The sequence below is a fragment of the Camarhynchus parvulus genome, chromosome 2 (genome assembly GCF_901933205.1).
Source record: "Camarhynchus parvulus chromosome 2, STF_HiC, whole genome shotgun sequence".
Lineage (NCBI taxonomy): Eukaryota > Metazoa > Chordata > Aves > Passeriformes > Thraupidae > Camarhynchus > Camarhynchus parvulus.
Window position 1 is genome coordinate 125,265,325 of NC_044572.1, and position 20,965 is coordinate 125,286,289.

At 36.2% G+C, this 20,965-nt stretch overlaps 1 protein-coding gene across 1 annotated transcript in view; it reads right to left on the reverse strand.

Moving 5' to 3' along the window:
- The window catches only part of CNGB3 (cyclic nucleotide gated channel subunit beta 3), a 110,276-nt gene that overhangs the window by 5,624 nt on the left and 83,687 nt on the right, over positions 1-20,965 (reverse strand). The window contains exons 8-15 of the mRNA XM_030964460.1: positions 20,642-20,728; positions 18,923-18,987; positions 15,345-15,467; positions 8,239-8,380; positions 6,171-6,330; positions 5,738-5,835; positions 4,633-4,716; positions 2,965-3,083 (exon numbers count right to left, since the gene is read on the reverse strand). Of these exons, the coding sequence (XP_030820320.1) occupies positions 2,965-3,083; positions 4,633-4,716; positions 5,738-5,835; positions 6,171-6,330; positions 8,239-8,380; positions 15,345-15,467; positions 18,923-18,987; positions 20,642-20,728 (878 nt within the window). The remainder of the gene's footprint in view (positions 1-2,964; positions 3,084-4,632; positions 4,717-5,737; positions 5,836-6,170; positions 6,331-8,238; positions 8,381-15,344; positions 15,468-18,922; positions 18,988-20,641; positions 20,729-20,965) is intronic.

A 20,965-nucleotide genomic window follows, 5' to 3' on the forward strand; every position in this document is an offset into this window, starting at 1 on the left:
CATGACCAAATTTTTTAAAAGAGATACATTTGCCTTGCAGGGATTCTTGGTAATGCAGTATCTATATTAATCACAAAATTTGCTTTTTTTACCTAATATTTTTTACTCCAGTTTTGAGCGTCAAATGCTCTAATAATAGTAGAAGTTGATAACCTTAGAATTCTTATGGTAGCAAATTAAATTTCAAGCTGTAAAGTTGTCAAAGTGATGACTCAGCTTATCTATTGTTTTCATAGCTGATCTCTGTGGGAAGCTGCTGTTAATAGAAATTGGGGAGTGGCTTGTGTTATCAGCTGAACATGCAGGGTTGTGGTGGCTCAGCTGGGCACCTATGTGCGTATGAAGAGAACTGGCAAGTCAGGAAAGGGAAATAGGTCTGGATCTTGCTTCTGATAAGGATGTCAAACTCCAAAGAGCAGAGACTATGGAAAATAGCAGCTACTACTTTGAGGGAAATCCTGGACCAAAGTACTGGAAAACATCATCTTTCACAAAACTAAATAGTCCCTGTAGTTTGGATTTTTTATATAAAGTTTAAAATTACAAAACAACTGAAAGCTGATGCTGAGATCAAACATTTAGAGATCTTCCTTTCAAAAATTTACATAAAATGGAGAAATGTTTTAGTTTTTCCAGAATTTACATTTTCTGATAGGAAATAGTTCTAGTGAAATACCAGTAAATGGATGAATGAGCACATCTGGCTTCAAGTGTAACTTTCTCTAGGCTAGTGAAACATTTTTATAACGGAGTTTCTTTCAGCAAAGACAAGTGAATTGTCTTTGCTGATGGGCTCTCGTTAAGACAACAATCTGTTTGCTTCTGACTCTGAAATTATTTTACTTCCCCAAACTGATATCTATACAGGAAAGTAAAAATGAGGTTAAAATATTAATTGGAACTCCTATAACTTAATCCCTGTCTATAATAATTTTCAAGGATGAAATTGTCAAGGGACATGTTTGGTTGTTAGTCCTACATTGGCTTTCTAGTATAATTCAGGGAATTTTTGGAAATAAACAGTTTTATTTTCTTCAATTCCTTTGCTCCTGGAGAATTTTAAGTATCATTGACATGCATTTTGAACAGAGTGAGATTAAATAGCAAACATCTTATAATTCATGTACCTAAGCCATTCAGAAGGTAGCTGACATATTTCTCCAAACAAATCTTGAGTTGGAAATCAGAAGGAAAACATCCTGTTATCAGGTTATAACCATTATGAATGAGAGGAAAACTTGGATGTCCTAGAAAAAGTAGTACATAATCCATAAAAGAATATTTTTTTCCATTTTCCTGTGATATTCTCTATTCAGACAACCTTGAAAAAATTTATATAGAAAGGCACAATACAAACTCATTATTTTCTAGCACCTTGCCACTAGGAAGAGCATATCTCTGCTGATAAGCTTAGTGCATCGTGTCTGCCAGTTGCTGTGGATTTTTCTCCTTGAGTTTATCCACTGCCTGATATTTTATATGCAAATTACACGCGTCTGAATGGGTTTGCTGCTGCAGTAGGCCAGTGATGAATGAAACAAGACTAGAAGTGTAGTGTTATAGCATTGCTGAGGGTTTTGCTGGCCATATTGACAATTATGTATAGAGTAACATGTGCAGGGAAATGAATCTTTAAAGGTCGTTGTGTGGTTCTCGCATGGAAACAAGCACTCACCTGTGTTAGATCAAAAGTGTAAAAATCCCTTCCTTGTTTTGAAACCAGGAGTTATCATTTCTCAGTTTAAAATACAAATCTCTCACTTCAAATACCAGACTAATAAATAATTGAGAACCACGTGTGTGTTACATATGGGGTCTGCTTTAGCTTTTCTTCTGTCTTTTCATTAGTCAGCCCTTATTGATGGGTTCATTCTCAGTCTTCCTGCATAACTTACAATACAGCCTTTTGTTTGGAGGTTTTGTTCAGGTAATTATATTGTCACACAGAGAAATACCTTCCAAATAACCTTCTCCAAGAACTGATATAATTTCACTTTCCCACTTAATGAACAAGTTCTGTAAATGAGATATATCAGATGTTTTCCACTTCAGGTCTAAGCAAGTTCTGTACTCACATCGCTTGACAAACAGGAATGTTTCTCCTACTACAAAGGGAGACACAACTAGAGGACAAATGTAAACCTGGACCAGAGCTGATTATTGCTTTTCAAAAGGCAGATGAAAGCTACCAGCAAGAGCATTAGCAATGACAGGAAGGCAGCTGGAAGAACCAAGGATCCAGTTTATCACATGCAGCAGCACATTTTTTTTATTACTTCTCCTTGGGCCAACCCCAGCAGAGGGATGCAGTGCCTAAAAACTAATACTTGATTGGTTAATTGGGGAACTTAGCACATAAGAGTTAATGGATTTTGCATAGCAAGTACATGCAGAATATAAAAACCATTTGTAGCCACCAGCAAAAAAATTCTCATTCAGATAAATTCAGACAAAAAATCTGGTCTATCCACCTTTTTTCTCATCTTGTATGCTTTTAAATAAATACTTTTTTAAATTGGGTTGTCTGACTTTCAGCAATTTAATCAGCTCTTAAATGAACTATTTTTAATTGCTGTTTTAGATTTTTGTATCTATTTTGTTGGAGATTAATTTTTATCTTTGCCATCTGTCGTTTAAGGGCACCTGGTCTTATTATACAGACAATAAAATGGATTTGGTCCTCCTGTATTGCAGACAGCATAACAGGGAGATGTGTTACATCTTTAAAATGCTAAAGAAGAAATTTGTCTCTATATCCCTGTGTGCACTGATCAAAACACTGATCCCAGATCTTACCTTTTTAATCACTGGTGCTTCACTTAGATTTTCCTTCACTTACATGCATCTCCTTGCTCAGTGTCCTCTTTGTTGATCTTACATCCTTTCTAGCCTCCCCACTGTCACACAACCACAGATTATTTGGCAAGTTCTAAAAAAAAGTATTAAAAACTGTGATGGACCTACCTGATCTCCCCAAATACAGCTCCTGCTCTTAGTGTAACCAGGACTTTGGTACCATCAGGGCCTCCGAGGACTTGAACTTCACCCTGTTTGATGATGTACATCTCTCTGCCAATCTCTCCCTGGGTATACAAACACATAAAGAGCCCATGTTTTAGCAATGGCTTTTTTTATTAATCATATTACAGGTCCTCCTTTAAATATCTTTCTAGTCTGTCATGAGCAGAGGGTGTGCCACTATTATGAGGCGAAGCGGTAATTTAGTTTTAAAAGTGAAAAAGCAGCAGCAACAGAGCCAGGACTTTGCACTTCCTATCTCTTCACTTGGTGCTCCAAGCTTGCATGCAGCATCTCCTTGGTGAATAGGGTGAGACCAACATGCATCCAGGGGGAAGGTGGTTCCAACATTCCCTGCTTCATGTTGCAGCATTAATAAGATTGCTATGGTTGTTGGTCACTTGTATAGTAGACTTACTTATATAAGTGAGAGGCCTTTTAGCTCTGAATCAAGATGTAATAAGTTAATCAATTTCTCATGGCCTGTCTTTGTTAAGAACTGTTTGCATCAGACTGCAGTATCAAAGTATTGAATCTGTGGCTGTCCCTTATTCCCTCTGTTGTGCCAGAGTCCCAGCTGTAGTCTAAGATCCTTTCATGCTGTGCATTGTATAAGTAAGCACACCAAACTACTCTTCAACCCTTCTTAGCCAACAGCAATTCCGGGATTGGTCTTTGAAGGGACACACATGATCCTTCAATGTATTCACAAATGTTTAACTTTTACACAGTGGAGTCAGTGGAGCTAGCCCAGCATTCTGGAGGAGGATTGTATGCTTAACTCTGGGAGGGAGCAGGACCTGAGTGAGCATGTTGGACCAGAACTGCTAAAGACAAGTTAAGGGGTTCTGATAGTCACTTTTCTAGGTGGTGGGGCCTGTGGTCACTTGCCAGAGCAGTACTAGTACAGATTACTACTCATCCCCCCAGGCTTTGATTGCATCTGACTTTGCCCTATGTTTACATGCCTCCTGGAAAGAGACATGGGCTCCCTGGTCAGAAGCTGAGCTATTTACCTGTGAACAACCTGTCTGGCCAGGTTTAAGCCAAAAGGTTGAGACAAGATAGACATCTTTGCTAAGAGACTGTGTGACAGCATTCAGCTGGAAACCTGGAGATGGCTCAGAGCTGTGAGTGAAGGCAGAGCAGATCCTGCTGGAAGGAACTCTATGGGATGCAGCGTATTTTCTACATTCTTACATAATTCTACTTAAGTGTGTCTGAGTACACAAATGAAGCACAGACAAAGCATTATAGGCTGAGACCTGTAGGCTGGGTTTGTATGCATAGAAGTATAGAAACATTATGTTTGATCCATTTTAAATATTAAATTTTCATGAGATATCATTAGATAAACCATATTTACATTAAATACTTTCCCATCTTACTATAATTTCATGGTTGGTAATGTAAGTAATAAAATTCATATTGTCTTGTTCTAGATAGAAATTTGAGAGCATATTTGTTGTTATTACACAGGGTAGCTTAATTAATTTTATGCATTCTAATTCAGTCAGGATTAAGTTTATTTAAAGGACATTGTTGACCGATATCTGAACTCTTTTTCTAAAACACATAGTATTATTCTTATTTGAATAAAACAAGAATTCTCACCTTTTTGCAGACAAAGTCACCAGGTAAATATACAATGGATTTCAACCTTAGCAGCATGTCATATATCATCTGGGTATCACAGCCCTGTTAAAATAGAGTTGATTACTCTGCTAATTCAGTATTAAAAGTGATTATCAAAAGCCTATACAGGAATAATCCAGGATTACATAATTAGAATGCAAACTCAAAACATCATAAAGATCAGCTACTAGAGCTGAGAAAGGACTGAAAGAGTTACTATTTCAAATACTGATGAAGTTCTCTATGGGCTGAACATGTTTTCATTGTTTTATAAAGCGAGTTTCTGTACATCTAGGTTTTCTGAGGAAGCTCAGTTGGTGTTATGTTCAGAGCTTTATGTGTCTTTAATGGGGTTGTTATGTTTTTTTTTTTTTAAACCAGTCCAGGGGAAAACAACTGATTCTGTCAAATGCTCATATGAATCTATGAATTCTATGTCTTCAACAGATGTAGAAAAAAATGCTCAGCCATGTAATTCTTTTATAGGTGTATCATATGATTTCTCACAACCTAACAAGAAAATTGTCTGTGTGGACTTCTAAAAACTTCGGGGTCTCCTTGCTTTTGTCCCAGAAATCCAATTTTAAGTACACATTTAAAGTGTAGCTATGGAAAACTACCATGGTAAGTAAAGAGAAAGCTCCTTTGCACCAAAACTGACTATGATGCAGCTTTCTCTACATCAATATTACATTGCCAGAACATGGAGCATGGGTGACCTCTTAGGCAGACCTGGGTGGCCACAGCAAGGAAGACTGTGTCAAAAATTAGATTATTCTCTGACTGTTGAGATGAGTTATACTCTGAACTCACTCACAGTCTGACCATACCATCAGCTATAGGATGTGGTCATAACAGGACTTTGTTCTTATCTCATTTGCTTCTTTTGAGATCACCGCCTCGACACAAGAGAAATCCAAATGCAGGCACTTGGGTTTGTTCTGACGTCTCCATTCATGAGATATTTCTGTGACTTATTTTGCCTTGCATACTAACAAATGTCCTAAAGAGTTGCAAGATGTACAAAACAAAGTTTCTGTATGGAATACCACATATTTATGCATTCTCTTGTAAAACTACTTGCTTTGAATAAGTCCACTTTGTTGACAATGGAAAAGTTCACATCAATTGCAACAGCTAAGTGCATTTTGGTTGGCATCTGCTCCAGTAATTCTGATTCATCTGGGGAAAAAAAGAAAAGACAAATTAAGGAATGTCCACAAAAATGAGCAAAATAACTTAATGAGTTCAAGTGAGGAAACAGCTAGTATGCTTTTACTAAGATGCTTAATAAATCTTGTCTAAAATTATTACCAAAACATTGTATTAATGAATAGAGTTTATAGAGTATTAAGAATCATATTGCCTTGTAGTTTCTTTCTTTTCCAAAGTAAGTTGAGCAGCCTCCTCTCACTTCCCACATGCAATTCAGAAAAGGAGAAATGTGAATTTCACCCTATATCTGTATCTGTACAACCACTCTCACTGAGACATGCTAAGTAACTGGAAATTCTCACCCAGCATTCCCTGAGAGTCCCATGTGTATTCATACCACATTCGAACACGATTCTGCACCAGTTTTGGAATAGAATAGGTGTTCATATAGGAGACAGTGTTGTCCACACAGGAACGAAAGTAGTTCTGCCCTGCTGTTGCTGCTCCAATTACGTCTCTCATCTGCAAACATCAGTTGTTGTTACCACACATTTCAGAAAGAATAGTCTTGATTTTATTTTGTCAGCAACATACGGATTATAATACTTTTTTCAAAAAATTATGCATTCAGCTCCATGTTTTGAATAGGTGCTTCATCTGCTTTTTCAGAAACATTAGATTTAATCTGATTGTCTGATTGTAACATGATTTTAGAGGAATTGTTTCTGGGTTTTAGCTTATTCTTCTGTCTTGTATTTTTGGACATGGATGAAAATTATAGATAATACTTTTCTTAAAAATCCATAGCAAAGCTACTCTGTATTTGGCATGCAATGAGACTTAGAAGCTAAGAAATCTGGGCTGAATTTCTGTAATAGCGTCATCTGACACCACTAAAACTAAGATTGTGCCACTGTTAAATAGCTGAGATCAGCCCTAAGCTCTGAGAGCTGAAAGGTGACCTTAAAGTTTTTAGCACTGGAACATCATTTAACATTTCAACTCAAATGTGATTCAGTTTTTAGAAAGTGGATGAGTTAATGTTCATAGATGTTCCTTCTTCAAAAGAATAAGTATTCAGATGTGATTTTAGTGGAACGGTTTCATGTGGCAGCTGCCAAGGATTAATGTGCCATGGCCTCAATTTTGCTCTTTATTACAGAGATGCAATTGATTGTAATGGGAATAAGAATTTTTAGGCAAGTGTGCTAAAGCAGAAATAACTCAATAATTTTAAGGCTTCTTTGTAAACAGGAATTATAACCAACAAAGTGCAATGAAGCAGCTTGTGGGTTAAGGTTTAAAGTATGAGACTACAAATGACTACACTCGTTACAAAAAGTCATCTGTAGACTCTTCTTGGGGAAATGAGGCCTTCATTGATAGTTACAACATTTCAGGGAAAAGTTATAAATATGCAAGCCCCGAAGCTTAATTCTATATACTTGAATTCAGTTATTTTCCAGAAGAAATATTTTATATGTATGTATTGTTTTATTTTTGGTAATTCTGGTTTATGGGGGAATTTTAAATCCTATAAGGAAGAGTCTCTTCAGTGACAGTGACCCCTTTCTTGCAGTTCTGGAGAGCAAGAGACATATGCAATCTCTGGCTGCTTGATTGAACTTTTCAAATGCTGTATTCAAAATAAGAATCAAATTTCAGTTTTAATTTTTTTTTTTTTAATAATTAATTTTATAACAGGCATGGAGAAATCAAAAAGTCTGGAATGGTTTCTACAAAAATTAATAAGGCACAGCCTCACTCAGAAACCTCAGTATTTATTTTTCTGTAGGCAATGTGTTTTAAAACCCACAATCTAAAGCCCAAGTTTAATAGTTAAAAACCAGAAATATTTCAATTATGTTCATTTGGAAATATAACTGATTTGCTGTGCTATGGGCTTTTTTATTTCCCTTCTGCCAAATATTTCCCTTTCTACCAAGAGAAATAAAAACCAGTTAATTTTCAGATTGACAAATATATTGTAATTTGTGGAAGAGATCAGAGTTCTAGTTCGACAAAAATAATGGGATTTCCATTAATAGAATCCTGTTGGTAGTAGTACTGAGCATGATTTATTTAACAATCACAGTTTTTATTTCAGATTTAACAGTATAATGTGAATGTCAAGGATTTGTCTCCTTGGCTGTGAGTAAGGAAAAAAAATAGGAATTATACATAGTTTCAAGAGTCATCTGTGTTCTGCAGAGTCTTGGCTTTTAATCAGCTCATATGCAAAAGAGCTGCAAAACAGGGAACGGATTAAACAATTAAACGCATGTATTTATCAGAAAAATAAGTATGTTTGGCATTAAAATAGAGGATAGAAATTAAACTTTTTTCTCAGAACTAAAATCCATTAAATTGAATATATTATCACTACATTACAGTAATTTGAGTGTAACTTGTTATTGATTTTTTATGTACCTGACCAATCAAGCTGGAGAAGACAAAGACACCCATGAAATAATTCAGCAGTTGAAAAATGATCTCAAACAGCGTTTGTGGCTCTGCAAGGCCACCGATGGTGATTAAACTCCGAACGGCCCAGTAGTAACACCTCAGGTACCTGTGGATACAAATAGCATTTTTGTTAGATTGCAGCTACTCATGTGTTTGAAGTTAAGCATATGCCTGCCTGAGTTGGGCCTTTCAGTGATGCTTTTCAGTCCAAAAGACTTTCAGCATTTTGTAAAGTGTTGTTAATTTATAAATGATACAATTACATAGGCCAGGTTGAGTTGAATATCCTCACTCACAAAATAAGAATGTATGGAGCATGCAGATATAATTTACTGTTCTCCAGTAATTCTAGGTAGCATTAAAGAAGACTTGCGTACAAAATAAGCCAAGATGGACATTACAGTGTTAGAATGCTACCAGTGAAGATGGTCAAAAGCAGTGTTAAAGTGTGGGAGACTTCCCAGAAGCTCTCTGTAGCAGCATAATAGGTGCTCAAACACCTGAAGGTCTCTTTCTTTACTGTGAGGACACCAGTGTAAAGCCCTATGGTGGGAATGACAAATGCAATATCATTCTTCTTGTGTCCATTTTTACTCCATTTGTTGTGCTGGTCTTCCTCCCACTCTGCTTCTGAGCACCCTTCATTGGCTCAACCGCCGGGTTTTGTCTAAAAAGTTATATATTTCCACAAGCTGTGTGTTAATTCAGCTTCTCCACACCACTAAATCAGCACTGAAAGATTGACTCCTCTGTTAATATATCCTAGCTGCTCATCTCCACAACTCCTTCTGTCACCTTAACAAAATCTTTCATGCCTTTTTCACTACAGAGCCTTTTGCCTTCAAGTCATCTATTTCTACTACAAGTTTACGAAAGGAGCAAAGGACCTGAACAGAATGCTTTAAAAAAGTGCCTTGCCATTTCTAAAATTCTGATTTAAATCACTTTCTAGAACATGGTAACCGCAAGCAATGCAGCACTGCAGTGGGGAGTAACTTGTTCAAATCATTGTTGTGAGAATGCTATAATTTCCTTCTTTTCTGAGCAAAAAAGTGACTGGTTTAAATATATTTTTAAAAGCCTGCTATTAATTATAATGTGACTTCCCAAGTTTCTGGATAATCAGCCTTCATCTTTGCTGATGATTAGGAAGGGAACTTCATTTTACTTAATTATAAAGTGGTATTTTCTATTACTTTAGCTGTGACTACTGCTTCTGAAGCAATGATGATTCTTATGTGTGTTGAATTTTATTGCGTTTTAAATAATAATTTAAAAAACCCAAAACAGCCCCTCCACCCCCAGCACTAAGACACAGAAGAAATACTTTTGGAGATAAGTTTGTTTTGAAATAGAAAGTCTCATGTGCCTCTTCTCATGCCTGCTCTGAACCTGAGGACACCTGGTCTGCTTGCAGACATTAGTTCTATTTCAGACTCCTCTCTTTATAAGATATGAATTCTACTATAATAAGAGGTTCATGTAATAATACAGCTGCACGGTCTGTTTTGTGCAAATATGAGAAAATAAACTCACAAAAACAACCAATTCCAATGAAGTTTGTTTTTTCTTAAATCACTTGAAAGTGTTTTCAAGTTTTTCACCCAAAATACAAGCCTTTACCAAGAAATTGATATCTGTTTTTCATTACAAAGTCCCTTTTTTACTTGGTTGCAGACTAAGAAAATGCAGTAACAGTGATCACTTTTACCATAGTGTTCTAGCTTTAGATGTTTACAGTCAGAACTGGCCATTTTCATGAGCCCTTAAATAAAAAAAATCATTGCATATCTTCCATCTTGACATTTTTGCTTGTTAGGGATGCAAAATGAACTGCTGGATTGCGCCACAATAATATTTTCACTTGGGATAAGAAAATCACATATGCATGTTTCCAGCAAAGTATGCATAAGTGGCAGCTTTTTCTTAGACTTCTGTAGCATAAACAAATAATAAGAAAAAGACTGAGGTCCATTTTGGAAGAATTACAGATTTAAGCATAAAGTGATGCTTCTAGTTTGGCTGAGTGTTATTATGTAAAACATATTAATATATTGATTTGCCATAACTGAGAATGCTGTGGTGCTTGAAACAAGTATAATTGGGTAATATAAAAGTAAAGAAATTAACAACATTTCTGTGGTACTTACTTTAGGAATAAAAAGTAATTAAGCAAATCACTCACCCTCAATGGCTCTGTGTGCCAAGTTTGCAAACTCCACCATGACAGACAATATAATCTTTATTCTGGGAATGTCTACAAAGAGTGAAAGCAGCTCCTCAGAAGAATTTAGGGGTCACATTCTTCTTTGCAGTGTTGTATGTCCAAAATGTGAGAGTGTTTTTATATCTTTCTACCCTTTCTTAAGATTTAGTTAATATACTGTATTCTTCTGTGATTTTACTTCAAAAGAAACTTTCTATTGGTAAGGGACGTGATATTCTCTGTCTCTTTGGAGCAGGTTTTCTCAATTTATGCATTTTTTGTTTTTATTTTAATCTGAAATGGAAGTTGCACAGTTGAAATACAGAGCAGCTTTTTTCTTCCCTAAGAAGGGGGGAAATGAGATTGTAAATTTTGTTTGAGGAAAGCCAGAAAAAACAACTCCTATTTCAACAGTATTAGCAGCTCTGCTTCCTACCAGCATGTGTCTGGAAACACTCACTGTTCACTACACAGCTTACCAGCCTGCTATAAAATTACTGTTGAAGTAAACAACAGTCATGAGACAAGAAAGGGATTTTTTCCTCTGCACATCATAGAGAGTATGTTTATCCTTCAGGCAATCAAAGTACTAGATTTTTCCTTAAAAAGAATCCTAGGTATGAAAACATTCAGAAACATTGCAAATAAGATACCTTGTAATATTATGTCAATAGAAATATCTTTGTCAGAAAAGTCCATTTCAGAGTGCACTAAACTTCTTTCATGGTTTTGGTTAGTGTAGGTAAATCAAGTCCTTGTACATGTGTCTCTCAACTTTTAAGGTGATATTCACATATTCATTTCAGCCCAGGGAAGCATTGTTTCAGGACTATCATGTTTGACTCTTCTCAGATTACAGCCAGGATGGGTTTAAGCAGAGTAAAGCAGCAGCCTTTATAAACTAATGGCTTCCTTCTTGGTACCTCTTCTAGAGTGATGTGTTCATCAGGTGCCTGTGGGTCTGATGGTCTCAGGCACAGCAGAGCAAACTACAAAGCTTTTACTTAAAAAAGTATGGCTGTGGGTAGCATGTCTGAAAGTCTGACATACGAGTTGGGCTGTGCATTCACAGCTTGCCTGGAGGCACAAAACTGTCTTTGCATAGCAAGCACTGAGATCATGACACCTCAGACCTATTGCAAGAGCAGTGCACAGCTGAAACCCACGAGACATGTTTCAAGATTTGCCAGTCTCACTGTGCATTGGGCAATGCATTCCAAAGGAGTGGATTTGTTCTAGACACTTACAGTGACCATTTTCTGGGATTTACAGATATTCACTAAGTCTGTGCCCAGAACAGGAAGGCAGCACGCTACAGAGAAACATAATTGGTACGCAAATAGATGTCTTAAATTTACCAAATAATTTTGCAGACTTCTTGCAAGCAGCAGAGGTACACCATGAGCAAAGTGAAATTATTTGTTTTGCCTAAATTTACTGCTGACCCGGAGGGTTTGCATGAGAATTTCAGCTGCCTAGTTTTAATTTCTCTGTGAACAGTGATGAAAGAGAGATACTTCCTTGGAACAATTCAGAACAATGACATTGCCTTGAATCCCTGAAAAAGGAAGGATTTGTGCATTTTCCTTAGGGATTAGGGAGATTGATCTTTTACTTAGGTAGTTAATTTAGATTGCAAATAAACACATATATTTGGAATTGTCCGCTTAAAAGACCTTTTCATTATCTGCTACTGTCCTTGCATAGACTCTACGCTCTGCTGCTGCTGTGCTTCTGCTTTAGGAGAGGCTGAGGTCTTGCCTAACTCAAGCTGTGCACTTTTAATGCTGGAAACGTCCTGTGTGGCTAATTTGGGTATGTTGCAGGGAGGTAAAGTTGACTGCCTTTTACATCTCAAGTCAAAGGTTTGAATAGAATAGAATTGAATAGAGCTACTTTGATAATCTTGCTTGTTGTTTGAGTGTTGTGTATAGCTGTTAGTTATAGATTTAGTTCACAGCTATTGTGCCTGTTCAGGAACATATATGTAATCAAACTAATAATAGGAACTGCTGTCTGTTAATTCTTTTTAGTCTGGAAAAAGAAAAGAAAAAAATCCTAGGAGTGTTGACATTTTTAAGAACTCGTTTTAGCCATGACTAGCAATATTTTATGGACAAAGCAGGGATTCCACATAAGGCATTAGAGCCACTCAATCAGTGCAGATCATTTTCTGTGGATCAATGTCATCTGAGACAGCTAGAATTTTGGTTTACTTGTCAAACTGCTTACTGTCATTTACAAGTAGCTATGTATCCCTAATAGTCTTTCTGAATATGTTCCCGTTTCTTGTGAGACTACTGGCATATTTTGCTTCAAATATTGTCAACCCTGAATGCTCTGTGAAAGAAAAATTATAAGTTCACTGCTGTGCCATAATATATGCTGCAGTACTAGTCACTTTTCCTGACATATTGTTCTTATATCTGCTTTCCTAATAAATGAATATACCTAGAAATATCTTGTCTGATAAGCTTAAATTCACTTACATCTCTAATTATAACTAATGTTCACACAATGCCTCTGTGTGTGAAAAAATCCTCAAGCATTTGATGATTAGATTTTAGGTCATGCCTAGTTCTCTAAGGGGATGACTATTCCACACAGTCAGCATTTGCTGTTAGTGGAATACAAAGCTATATTTTATTAAATGCAGCTCATTGTAGGATACTCTTTGGGGTTCTGTGTTCATGGCACTATATATTCCAGTATGAGTTAGATACAGGCAAAAGAATAAAGTCATACACTCACCAAACAATTGTCAAGATGAAGTAGATTAATGTCTTAATGAGGTTTAGATGGATATATCATAGAACCATTGAATGGTTTGGGTTGGAAGGGACCTTAAATATTATTCAGTTCCAACCTTCCTACCATGAGGAGGGACACCTTCCACTAAATCAGGTTGCTCAAAGCCTCATCCAGCCTGGCCTTGAGTACCTTCATGGATTGGGAGTCCACAGCCTCCCTGGGCAACATTCCAGTGCCTTACCACCCGTATAGTAAGGCATTTCTTCCTAATACATAAATATGTCCTTTTTCAGTTTAAAGCCATTCCCCCTTGTTCTATCTCTGCATGCCCTTGTAAAAATTCCCTGTGCTGCTTTCTTGTAGGCTCCCCTTTAGGTACTGGAAGGTGCTATGAGTTCTCCCCATGCCTTCTCTCCTCCAGGCTGAACAGTCCCAACTTCCCCAGCCTGTCTTCACAGGAGAGGTGCTCCAGCCCTGGGATTAACTTAGCGACTTCATCTGGACTCATTCCAACAAATCAATGTTTTTCTTGCATTTGGCTATTTGAATATTCAAACATGCATTTTATTTAAGAATCTCAGTTTAATGCAAAACTTGAATTATCATTTTATTATCACTGTTTATAACAAATCTGGTCTAAATTCCATGTGATTGCAGTGTAACTTCATTTGAGAACTTCTTTTTGTCTCCTCATGGAAAAAGTAGCGCAAAATGTCAAAAAACCTGGCCACTGTGAACACACAAGGCATTGTCTGTAGTAAAGCCAGTAAATAATTTTGACCAATTGTTTTTCTGAGAAAAATGTGAAATATTTTTGTCTGTGAAAAACAGGTAATTCTTTCTTGCCTGTTCTCTAGACTTTCTGAAGTAGCATTAAAAACTTGAAGACTCTATTTTCAGAGTTTACACATTTCTTATTCTTATGTACCTCACTTTTTGTGTATGAGACAAGTATTCCTAAGGATCACATTAAAAAAAAATAGCTATAATGGAAATTGCTTCTGCATTTTTCTTGTCAGATTTCTGGAAACCTCAATCCTGCAAATAAACACCCAACTATAGCTTCACTTACTTAAATGATTCCACTAAGCTCTGTGATCCTGCTTGCACATGTCTGACTGCAGTACTCAAGCTGTGTATTTTAATGGTGTGTGTAAACTTCAAATATGTCTCTTTTTTTTTTCAAGAGATAGCCCTACATATGAAAAATCAGTGCTGATGTACACAAAGTGTGTTTTGCTCTTCAAGGTAGTGACTTGACACCAAACTTGTGAAGTCTAACAAAACTACAAACAAGAGGAGCACATGTCCAAGAGAAGGGTGAAAAGCTGTTTAGAAGGCAGTTTATGACAGCATTAAGATACTATATGTGGTTTTGCAAGGAATGTAATCAAAGAACAAATTGAGCTTCTGTGGCTTTATATTATAGCCTTTGAAAGAAACAAATGTTCATACAACTGAACCTAATATATATCTTTGCAAAACTACCCACAGAAAATATTTTGATTTTACTTTTTTCTCTTACATCTTCTCCATCATCCTGATAAATGGTCCTTACTTTGCACCCAACCAGTGCTGTCACAAGGAGTTTGTGGAAAATTGGGCCAAAATCATTGTTTCCTCTGAAGACGCTCTGCCATATGTTTAAGCATGACCTTCTCAAAAGATCAGAGAGAGCTGGTGGAATTTTTTCAGACCAATCACCATGGTGTAGAGGGACTAAAATGTTGCACTTTAATGACACAGTGCTGTGTGGCAGCAAAAAAACTCCCTAACTCTCCCTGTGTTTCTTTTGAGGAATTGCTATACAATCCTTCTAACAGTTCCAATGTGTATATGCAATCAGTAAGTTTAATTTATGACCCTTGTTGCTTTCTAAATGTTTAATTAAATCAGTACAGCACTGACTCATAAACCTATAAAAGCTGAAAGTGGTGAACTGATTATTCACTGCACCTGCCCTCCAAATAGTATTGAAAGCTGCTTATCAGCAGTCACGATACTGAAAATTTGCTATCCAAGCACTTAAAAAGTAAGCAGTGGCATGGGAGAAGGATGGGGAGGCAGGAATGAGCAAAATAAAAAAAATCTCTTGCAAAAGAAAAGGACTTACATGTTTCCTTCGCCATCATACACCCATCTAGTGCTGCCAATTCCTTCATAGTCTGAAGCCCAATAATACAGGCATGCATTAATGTGCAAGATAAACAGCAAGTATCCAGTTGTTCGAATGACCCTATAAAAGTAAACAGATTCCTGTAAAACAACATAAATTTTTTCTTTTTTTTTTTTTTTTTAATATAGAACCCATTACTTTTTGGATTAACAAGGTTAATGTTAAGCCTATGCTAAGTAGTTCCCCACCTGTATTGAGTCTATGAAAAAATAGCTGGCAGTTACCCATCTCTCACATCTGTCCCAGGTCAAATAAATATCTTCCCTAGAATATTTGACATGGGGTAATTTTTAAATTATGGCTCCCTGAGTAGTTTATAGTCCACTTCTTTAAATGGCTATGAATAATTCCAGAAATTTGAAGCTATACTAATGAGGGTGCAGGGTAAAAAATAATGTGTTTCCCAAACTCTATCCAAGATAGGCTCTGAATTTGTGAACCAAAGCCAAGAAATGTCTGAGGTCAGAAAACGAGCTGCTTTACAAGACCTGTAGTATAAAACCTGCAGTAGATCCTCTAAACAGTATGATTTAGTTGCTACAGCAGGAGTTATATCATTCTTAATCCTAGTTCTTATGCTTGTGGCCAGTGCTTTGAAGAATACCAATGATTAAGCACCAAGCAGCTTTCTGTTTAATACAATAATGCTCTCATTGTATAACCTCTCTTCAGAGCATTGGGATCAAAAGAAACGTCTCCTGGATTTAGCTATTGAAATATTCATACAAGTAGGGGATAAATAAGCAGGAAAAGGGCAGGACTTGCCTAAACACAGACTGGTAGTTAATGAGTTTATCTGCTACAGCTAGAATTCAATGCATTATACAGTACAGAATAACTGATTAGGTGCTTTTATGAGAATTTAATAAGATCTAACTAAGTTGGATCTATAAACAAAGGTAATGGGAGCTAATATCTCTGTGGTTACTTCATGAAGCACTCCTTTGCTGCTTCTTCAGGTAACTTTTTATGCCCTCCTTGGCCTTTCCCTGCCATTAGATAATCTACCTAATTATGTTGTTCTTCTTTATGATGCTCACAAATGAATGCTATTTCTCTGTTTAAAAGTTGGTGTGCTTCCAGGACAGCTCTGTTTAGGATTGCAAGTTACAGAGAACAGCGGAGAGCTGTTGTGATCTTGTAATGTTGCAATATTGTCCATGCTAGGTCTTCTGTTTGAGTTTGAATCCATGAAAGCAGACTCCTGAGGTCTGAGTGAAGATTCCAGAAACCTCTGCTGTGTTATATTTCTCCAGACATATGTTGAATATATCACAATGAGAAGATGTAAGTAACTCATGCTAGCTCTATTTCTACAAACTCAAACGAATTAGTTTAAGGAAGGAATCCCCCTTGGTGCAGAAGCTTAATTTGATATTATCTAGTTAATTGGTGCCTTATTGCTCAAAGTGTGGTTATACCAATCTCAGACAAAAGCTTGATTGCCACATTAAAATTAAATGCAGTAGTTTGCACAAAAAGACTGGGGTTTTAAAGATTTTTTAGCTCCTGTTTGTACTCTTCTGTAAAACTACCTCTGTCTTCCATTTGTCAATGAGCAAATCGTGAGTCGGTGTTTTCTGAAGTATGAATCAGAAAATAGATTCACTTTGAAATATTTAGATTCTGTAGTTTACATTCTGCAAGTGATTTAATACTGAAAATCTGAGTGGGCCTTTGGCTAGGAAGCAAAGACACAAGCAGCAAACACAGTTGTGGTTCTTAACCAATATCATGCTAAAAAAACTCTCTGACAGGGCAGAGTAGCTGGCTCTGCTACTACATACATTTTACAGGACCAGTGAGATCTTGCTGTGTGTGTCTTAGCCTTTCAAAATGAGCACCTTTCCTGTTTTCAACATGTAAATAAATATCGCATCCTTCAAAGCTGGTCTAGCTTGAGAATATACACATCCCCTTTACAACTTTGAATCTTCATCTCCCATTCCATATTTTCGTAATAGTGTGAAACTCTGTGCCTTGAAAAACTTTATTTGAGTGAAAATGAGTTTTAAATTTGTTCCCATTTCTTTGAAATCCATGTACTTACAACAGTATTGTTATATAAAAACTAATCACTTGATTCAGAATTGTCTATATTATTATATATTATCTATATTATATATACTGTATCTCTCAATACTCGCTGCAAATGTTATAGGAAATACGGAAAAAATATTGAATTATGACTCCAAAAAGCAAAGAATATAATATGGAAAATAATTAATTTAAAACAAATTAATTTTAAAGCTTATCAATATTAGAACAACTTAAACACCATAAGCAGATGAAGGCCCATTTAAAAAAAAAATGAAATTAGAAACTGAAGAGGGCAGAGATTCAGGAACTGACAAGAAATTTCTTCATCTTGTGGTAATTCAGTCCTCTCTTGAACAAAAATAATTTTTAAAAAATCAAAAACCAAACCAAACCAAAGAAAACCTGAATCAAACCACAACAGAATCTTCCACAAGCAAAAAGAGAGGTAAATTTTTGTGAAGGTCAGCATATCAAAACTATTCTAGTAGAACTTTCAAACTTTTAAGTTTTTTTTTATTTCATAGGTACATGAAAAAATGAAAGAGCAGATATTTGAACCTCCTTTTGAACTTTAGCTTGTTCTTAAATCTCATAAAATATCTCATTGGAATGTATTAGTATCAAGTGTGCCGTTAAAGTGCAATAATCTCTGAAATGAAATAAAATGGTAACCAACATATTTCTACAGCACCAGCAGACAGGAACAATACATGCCCCAAAATTGGGATAGGGAAAAGGATTTGTTGGTGTAGGAATTATGCAAGATAAACCAGTGCTGATGACATTGACAGTAATGATAACGAAGCAGATGGGTTCCTTGGACCTTAGCAGCATCACTAGCAGCTGAGGGGCCTGTGAATCTTTCCATAGCTATGTCCCTGGACTACTTGAGTTGGATCCAAAATTCTTTCTGTCAATGCAGAAGGTGAGAACACAGTTCAGCAGACTACAGTTACAATCACTATTTGTGAACTGCGCTGAATTGATCCTCATTCCAGCTGCAGTCAGTGCAGTGGGGGATCAAGTTTCTGTACATGCCAGGTTCACGGGGAGAGCATGTTTGAAGAAAAATGTTGACACAGGCCCAGGCTCATAACTCCTATTAAGTACAAATAAACAGCTTCTGGGGATTTGGAATCACTATTAGCAACCTAAAGAAAGTGTTCTTTAGCTCTTTCAGTAAAGAAACTTTCTGAAACTTCTGATCAATTAAATTTTGGCAGAAGCCTCAGTTTGGTGAAAATTTTGCCAGAACCAGGCCAGCTGAACTGAGCTAGATTTCATACATACCTGAGGCCTTATATATATAAAATTTTAATGACTACCATAAAGGCAGATATTTAAAAAAAACCTTTAAATGGAACATTTAAAGATGTATCGTGTTTCACCCAATGCTTAACTGACAACTCATGAAATCATTTGAAATGCATTCTGTGCCAAGCTTTGCATGCTACTTGAGTTTTATCAGCACATACCTGTAGATGTATGCTTTTTCCATAATAGCTTCCAAACGATCATTAAACTCAAAGAATGTGTTATGCTGAATGGAAAACAAATGAAAGTAATCTAATCATTATTTTTCAGTACACATTTTTTTAAATAATAGTACTGGCATTAATTCACACACACATTTTGAAAATGGATTTTTCAGCAATCAAACTTTGTATAAATATTGGTTCTGGCCAGGACAGGGTTAATTTTTGCAGTAGCTGGGAGAGGCATGGATAACATTCATGTTATTCTATACAATCTCAGGTCATTGCTGGGAGTGGGATAAAGGGACTGTTTCTTCTAGGGAAGAAAGGTGTTCCTTTCTGTCGAGAAAATCTAGCAGAGGGAGCTGTCTGGTTTTGTTTATTCTTGGGGAGTTTTTCCATGAGAATCACTTCTTTTCTTACACCCTCTGTCATTATCAATGTTGTTGTTAGTGTTCATTTTCTTGTCTCATTGCTGTTTCCAGTAAATTGTTATCTCAACCTGTGATCATTGCCTTTTGTGCCTCCAGTTGAAGGTGGAGAGGGACCAGGCATGAAGTTTTAGCGGGAGTACTAAATTGGAGAACACTATTCCTAAACCATGACAAACATTTAACAAAAATATGAGCTGAAAAACAAAGATAAATTTGAGCCAAGTGTTTTTCTGGGTGTTGAGTGATTACAGAAATAACCTTGCTGTTTGGGTCAGAGTACTTCAGGTGAACAACTTCTACTTTCTCATACATATATAATTGCTTAGGCAACACGATCACAGTGAATTACATACATTTTTTCTCTTCCTGAATTCCAGTAACTTTCCTGTAAGTGATCATATGTATCAACAGCCACATACTAGAGGATACTCTGCATCAATGGCAGGTGTATCAAATTCTTCCTGTTTAGTATTTGCAGTTGATCATTCAGAGATCAATCACCGTTGATCAATCAGTGATCGCATGTAGCTTTTTCCTTTGTTTTTGTTCAATACACAGCTGGTTGCCTAATACAAGGTACTATTTAAGTTTTCATTCTTTCATATTATTTTGGTTCTGATTTAAGGAATTTTTGAAGTTTTATTGAATACCAAAATGAAGAACACCTTTGTTTTATTGTCAGAGTTCTGTATTCCCCCAGCTTTAAATGAAAGCCAATTCTTTGTCAACATGTTGCCTGTGTGCAGAGAAATGCATTTAGCCACACAGTGGCCCATGTTCCAATCCCTTCTCAGACCTTTCATTACACAACTCCAAGGTTTTTGGAGTCGATAACAAAAGTAGGTTTGTGCTTGATAGCTTTCTGTGTATAGTTTTTGTCCTCAAAATTACCTCCTATGTTTTTCAACACCTGACATAAGCAACACAAGGGAACTAATGCCAACTACATTGGCATTAGTTAGTGATTTTTTTTTTGATCTCTGAAAACTAAACAGGTAATTTGAGATTAATCTAATTTAAAAAATGTGAAAAATAGCTTTAATCAAAAAAAAATAATTTAATATTAGGAAATAATAAGGTCAGAAGAAAAATAAGAAAATAAGGACTTAATTTGGCTAGAATATGACCCGTATTTTTTGTTTCTTTATTAAGTTATGTTGTACCTTAGCCTGAAGATATTTTACAGTTTCTAAATTTCATATTCCTAAATATTATAAAAAAATTTCTGTTGCATTGCAAAAGCATCTAGGCATGGTTAGCAATCCATCACTAACACAGATCTTACCTTTAGCATCCTGTTTGCTCGAAGTGCTGGATTAAATCCAAAGAAGAAGTATAAAATGTCAAATGGAAACACTGATATCACATCAAGCTGTTAAAGAGCAGAGAGGTCAATTTAAATTTCATAGTAATCATAATGTACTTATTTGCTGTCAAAAGCCTGCTTAGACTGAATCATGACTGTGATGATATTTGAAGAGTCAGCATGCTAAGCATGTAACTTCCTAGGTACTGGCAGGTAAGATTATCTCCTTGAAAACACCAACAGCTTGGCTCTGCCCTACTTTTGAGTCCCCTGTGCCTGAGATTTTAATCTGTTTCATGTGGA